Raw genomic sequence first — 6511 nt, 5'->3', positions numbered from 1 at the left:
CTTGCCCCTGAGCACAAAGCCAGATCCATTAAGAAATGGCTTTTTCCTTTTTGGTGTGGAATAAACTTGTCTGGCCTGCAGAGATGCCCTGATCTCAACCCCATTATACACCTTCGGGTTAAACTGCGAGACAGCGCTTATCACCCACTCGGTGATCTCACTAATGCTCTAATGGCTGATTAGGAGAACATCCCTGGAGCCAGGTTTCGAAATCCTTTGTGGAAAGCCTTCCCTGAACAGTGGGTAATGTTTTGGAATGAATGAAAGTTTATGTTTGGGTGTCTGCAAACTTTTTCATCTCTTTATCCATCCCTCCTTTTCTTCCTCTTGTCCGATGTCATTCTCTCCTTCTGCAGTCTCATTCTTCTTCTTCTTCTTCTTGAGCGACCATGGCTCTTTTGGCTGTAACTCTAAGGCTTTTGTTTTTAATAGGCGCAGCGTGCCTCTGTAACACCGGCTGCCTTTTGTTTTGGTTACAGATAAAATCACTAGTGGAAAACACAACAGCAGAGAGACACAAGGAGACAGGAGAGATGGAGAAAAAAACGAGTGTGAATCCCGTGGTGCAGGAAAAAGTGGGCAAATTAAAGGGAGAGGAAGACGGTTCAGTTCCCTCCTGTTTTTTAATGTCTGGAGCAAGATACAAGGCAGATGAGGAGGTCAGTAGGGAGAGGAAAGGATAGCGCCTAAAAGGAAAAAAGAACTAACAATCTTCCACATGTGTCTGAAATAATTTCCTTAATCTTATCTAAGGTTTTATCTGACTTATCTTTTTGTCCTCTCCTCCCTTTCTCCCACCTTTCACTCTGACTTTGTTTGATCTCAGACCGACGCTGTGTTACGTGCACGGTGCAGACATATGGAGTTGATCACTGCGCCTGTTGCTGATGTTTTCTTTGGGAATGCTGACAAGTTGACAGGCGAGGCGCAGCACTGACATAAAGCCTCACTTCACTGTCCGGTTGAGAGAGATAGAGAAATACAAGGAGAGAGGGAGAAGGAGATAAGGGCCAGGGGGAGGGTGAGAGACATAGTGAGAGAGAGAGAGAGAGAGAAAGAGATAGGGAAATAAGGGGGAGTTGAGAGAAAAAGAGGAGGAGATATGAAGGGGAAAAAAATGACTTCACGCCGCGACTGGACGGCCCCCTTTTTTCCCCTCAACCTCTCTCTGTCTCTCAACTTTTTTCCTCCCTCCTCCCCCTCCTCCTCCTCCTCTGTGTGTTTTTTTTAAATGATTTGGGGAGAAGAGGGGAACGAGCATTCGGAGCTTGGCTGACGGTGCAGGCAGGAGCGTCACATAGGCAAACAGGAGCCTGAGGGGGAGCGCACTGGGACTAAAGAGGACTGAAGAGGCTTGAGGTGGTTTTTGGATCAGATGCACTGACTGAAAGGTTGACTAACAGGCATGCAGGCAGGCAGAGAGGAGATGAAGAGCATATAGGTTTATGTTAAAAAAGCCTTAAACACTGCATGCACAGAGAGCGAGGAAGTGGCCATATACACCGATTTATTTCTGCAGGAAAGTCAGGGAGGCAGACACCTTGTGAGGAAGGCTGAGCATTTGCAGAGCAGAGTTTTGCTCCACTGAGGGGAGACAGAAAAAGACAAACAGAAGCACGTTTTGAATGAAAGGACCTTTATCTTCATCTAGCAATGCTTTTGAGGAACTCTGCACCAAGTTGTTGCTGTTTGCTGTGCTCCTGGACGCTGATGCAAGCTTAGGGCACTTTTATCTTCACTGAACTCCTCTTGTGAAGAGGATCCAAGCTGTCTTTCTTTTTTTGCAGAGTCCTCCTTCAGTAGAGGTGCTGTGCTGACTGTAACTATGTTTTATCAAAGATACTCTTTAACACTATCATGGACTACTTGTCTTCTGCTCCTGTGCGTCCTGGATGCGTGGACCACGGCCTGGCCAGCCGTTCAACAATCCCAGAGGCAGCAGCAGCAGCCTCGGCGGTACAGACAGATGTCAACCCTGTCTTCATCCTCCTCCTCCTCGTCAGCTGGTAACCTGTCAGAAAGTGCAGAGAGCAAAGTGGAGCGCCTCGGCATGGCGTTCAAGCGAAATGTGCGTGAGCTGCGTGAGAAAAGCTCCTGCTTGGACCTGGTTTTCCTGGTGGACGAGTCCTCGAGCGTGGGGGCCAACAACTTCCTGAGTGAGCTGAGGTTCATACGCAAGATGCTGTCCGACTTCCCCGTCGCACCGGAGAACACCCGCGTGGCGCTGGTGACCTTCTCATCCAAAACCCACGTGGTGACGAGGGTGGACCACATCACTGCGCCTAAGTCCCACCAGCACAAGTGCTCCCTGTTCAACCAGGAGATCCCAGCCATCAACTACAGAGGAGGAGGCACCTACACGAAAGGAGCCTTCCAGAGGGCAGCGGTGAGTCAGACTAATGGATTAATGATTAATGGATCTTTACATCTTGACATTGACCCCAAACTTGCTTCACATTTCTTCAGTCTGCGACCTGCTGGGTGTGTGTGTGTGTGTGTGTGTGCATGCATGGAGTGATTATGGCCTAGAAAGGCTGATGTTAATGAGGCCTGTTGCTGTTTTCCTCTAAATTACACACCCGCAGACAGTGAAGGGGAAGCCGCTCGCCAGCTAATTGTTCAGGGGTTTCCAGTGATTAAAATACCATAAAGACTGAGCGCACACGTGCACAGAAATACACACCATGGATGTATCTGAACAAACTGTAGAGCAATAAGAAAAATGAGAGAAAAGAAAAGTAGAAGAGATGAATTTTTAAGATTAAACGCGATTAGATGAATCTGATTTTAAGCTTTGCGTTTAGCTATCTTTGATTTTGTAGCTTAAACAAGCTGTTTGGACCGATTTAGTGTAAAAGCTGGAGTTTTGGGGGGTTATGTGGGGTCATAATGTTGGCTTGTTTATGGTTTGTTGATTTGTGCTTCCTGACACACACACACAGACAAACACACACACCCAAGACATATGCCACAGTTCATCCGTCAAGTCCAAACAGCCCAGCTGTAAAAGCTGTGTTGGTGGTATAGGGTCTGGTCCTGTATAAACATGCAGGCACCTCGACTCATGCCTCTGATCTGCAGTCAGTTACAAACTCATGGAAGCGCTGAATACACAGCAGAAGATGGGGGATATTTAGGGTCTGCAAGCTCACTAGGAAGTGCTGCAGCTGAGTGCTCACCTGGGTGAGGAGCTGAACTATGGGGTTGCTGTAGCTCCGGAGGTAAAGCATTCCTGGCTGCTCCAGTCTCCATGCCAGAGCATCCTTGGGCGAGATACTGACCCCAAGTTCCTGTCACATGTGTTCATCAGAGTGTGAATGTTGGCTAGAAAAATCGTAAAAAACAAGTTCTTGTAATGGATGAATGATGCATGTTGTATAAATATCTATAAAGTGCTTTGTGTGCTCAAGTAAAGTAGAAAACCAGGCCATTTACTATATTCTGAAAGGCTGCAGAGACCTGAGTTTGATTCAACCCCAGACTGTTTTCTTTGTGTTATTCCCCCCACCTTCCTTCAGATCCCCGACTATCCTGTTCAGTTTAGGATAAGTCTTTGGTCTGAGGACATGACACACAACCGAAGTGATGTCAGAGTGAGATGTTTCCACCACAAAGACGGCATTTGACGACCGCCCCTGAAGAGTTTGATGCCTCAGTATAGATCAATAATGTGATTTGTCGATCATTAGAATAGTTTCTGGGTTTTTCCAAGGGTAGCTGTAACCACCCTGAAACCACCCTCACTAACTTCTGATCCAAACCCGGTCATTTTGTTCTGACAGCAGGCCTGAAATATGACAGAAACCACTTATTTCACAAAAGAGCTTCAGGGATTACTCGTAGCATGCTTTCAAGGGGTAAAGAGTTACAGTCAGCAATCTGGTGTTAAGTAACAGCCTGGTATTGTGAAGCAGCGTCTGAATGTCATTCCAGTTGTCCTTCAGTAAGTTTGCGTGTTATTGCATGCCATCTGTTTGTGGTTAAAGACACAACAGCTCCAGTTTTTCCTATCTCAGCACGTCCCTGTTTGGTGCCGCTTAAAGGTGCAGATTGATATGCAAAAAATGGACAATGCATAGACACGACACACAGAAGCAGCGTGTTATTTATGTCACTTATTAGATTAAAAAAAAAACAGTTTAGATTTGACGATCCTGAAATTATAATTCATATTTCCACTCATTCTGAATTTTCTGTTAATTTTTGCTTTTGCTCTTTAAACTTAAATCAGTTTTTTGCTGCACTTTGTGAACTTTGTAACAAAAAGCCTCATTTGTAGACAAAGGCAGAGGTACGCCAAGTTCTGGCAGGTTTACCCATCTCTCCATCCCCGTTTAAAGCTAATAGTCTTGGACCGTATCCTCCGGCTTAGCACTGAAAGCTTGGCCCTCAGGACAGGTTTTCTCTCACCCTGCCTCGCTAAGTGCTGATAAGCAGACTGCTGGCTGCATCCCAGCTGCTAAAGACCACAACAATAGCAAGAAAAGGCTTTCAGGGCAAACTTTAGCGCCTTATCATTATTCAGAAGCACTCAAAATGCTTTAGGTGATTTATCAAGTGATGTCGTGGACTAAATCAGTCAAAGATGGCTTTTTTAGGGCGTATTTCTACTTAGGCTCCTAACTTGGTTGTAACAGATTAAAAGTCTGATTAAAATAAAAGCTTGAATTTCACATCTCATAGCCAGCAAACACCCCCGTATTTCTTTCCAACCTCTGCAGAGTGAGAGTGGGCTGACTGCGTGCTGCCTACACAGAGCTGAGTTTTTTGTTTTTTTCTGGAGGCAGATGAGGCTAGCAGATACAGACGTCCAGAAAAATAAATAAATAAAAGAAGCTTCGACCTGATGGAGCAGAACAGTCTGACATTTACTGTGTGTCTTCACAGGATCAAGGAAGTGATGTTAGAGTGAAAAATCTGTCTTTAATTTATTGCGTAATCTCTCTTCTGTTTTTTGGGGGTTTTTTTGAGTCGTCTGTCCGAATCTGACTGGAAAAAGAAAAAAGGAGTTTTGTTGTCTGTTTCCATCTGTCACATAAAAAATGGCTCCGCTAACACTAGTCAACAAGGCGCATATCCGGCTGTCATCGTGTACCAGCTAAACTGCAGTGCAACCATCAGAGTTTTGAAGTGCAGATTCTGTGGTTTCTCTGTAGGAGAGCGCATGTTCTTAGTTATTTCTTCCAAACACGTGCCCCCACGTGGATCAGTCTGACAGAAAGTCCCGAACGCCTGAGTGTGCATGTTTAAATCCGTGTGAACGTGTGCATCGGTGCTTAGAAACTAACAGAGACAGTGAAAGTTAGGCAGGGAGGGAGAGAGAGGATAATTGATAATTGCAGGATAATAATAATAATGCCATATTTTATTCCCTTGGCGGGTCTTGGCTGTTCTAAGTGCTGTAGAAAGCTGGGATCCATTAAGAGAGACATTTTTCCACCAGCCGTGCATGTAGAGACAGGGCTCTCCTCCAGCGCTCTTCATCTCCGTCTCTCTCTGTCTGTCTGTCTGCCATCTCTCTTTTCACCTAATACATCATGCGGTAGGCTTAAAGCATCAAATTATGTAGGTTAAATAATGATTTCTGATTTTGGTTTACGGTAAGATTGAAGGTAACGCTCAGCGGTTTGTTATACATTTGGAGTGTAAACTTAGTAATGCTAAGTCTGGTTAAGTGATGTCATACTCATAAACTTTTTCTAATACTTATCACCTTAGCTAAAAGCAGAAAGCTTTTGAGCTGTTCTTAATGGTGACACTTTGTAACTTTGGTTCTTGGAGCGTAGACCCCCTCCAGGTGGGGTGTAGATGAGGAAAATGAATAAAGAAGACCTGTTACTAGAGCTGGGCGATAGAACGATAACGATATGTATTGCGAAATAACTTTTTCTCGATAGAAAAATGTAACTATTGCGATAGGCCTCACCGCTCTTGTCCTCTTAAAAAAAAAAGAAAAAAGAAAAAAAAGAAGAAGAACAGCCAATCCAAATTAAGTAGTGCAGAGCCGAACCAATCACAGCCGCAGCGTCACGTCACGTGACTTGTTACGTACAGCACAAGTGCCAAGCCGCACGTGTATTTGTTTTGGGAAGCAGCCAGCCGCCGTGCCGCCCGGGTAACGGAGGAAATGAGTGTGCCGACTAGAAAAATCAACCGAGCGTGACCGAAGGTTACCAAAGAGAAAACAGATGATGGTTCCAACGCCGGAGAGATTGTCGAACGGAAGAGCCATAGAAGTTCCGTAGTGTGAAGGTATTTCGGCTATTTCAAGTCTGACAAAAACAGAGTAGCGTTCACTGTAAATTGTGTCGAAAGCAAGTCTGGAAATACAATAAACCAATGCATGCTCAGTCTCTGACTGGAAGCGCTAATTCGTCATTCGGCTTTTGTCAGACTAAAGTAACTGTTAAAACTGTTTGAAAAGCTAAGCTATACAACAAGGAGAGATTGAGAATTTCCTTTTAGTTCTCAGTTTATTTGATATTGACAAAAGTTAGTCAGTTTTGTCTGT

At 44.8% G+C, this 6511-nt stretch overlaps 1 protein-coding gene across 4 annotated transcripts in view; it reads left to right on the top strand.

Annotated features, from left to right (window-relative positions):
* Window positions 1–509: 509 nt before the first annotated feature.
* Window positions 510–6511, top strand: part of svep1 (sushi, von Willebrand factor type A, EGF and pentraxin domain containing 1) — a 111672-nt gene continuing 105670 nt past the window's right edge. For all 4 annotated transcript variants that reach the window (XM_085398601.1, XM_085398616.1, XM_085398609.1 and 1 more), the window contains exons 1-2: window positions 510–659; window positions 827–2386. In XM_085398601.1, the coding sequence (XP_085254727.1) occupies window positions 1826–2386 (561 nt within the window). In that variant the 5' untranslated portion in view covers window positions 510–659; window positions 827–1825. The remainder of the gene's footprint in view (window positions 660–826; window positions 2387–6511) is intronic.

This window comes from Rhamphochromis longiceps, linkage group LG3 (genome assembly GCF_057381845.1).
Source record: "Rhamphochromis longiceps isolate RC_006_pf linkage group LG3, R_longiceps_female_GT1.1, whole genome shotgun sequence".
Classification (NCBI taxonomy): domain Eukaryota; kingdom Metazoa; phylum Chordata; class Actinopteri; order Cichliformes; family Cichlidae; genus Rhamphochromis; species Rhamphochromis longiceps.
Note: the sequence above shows the minus strand (reverse complement) of the source record. Positions and strands in the feature narration are given on the sequence as shown.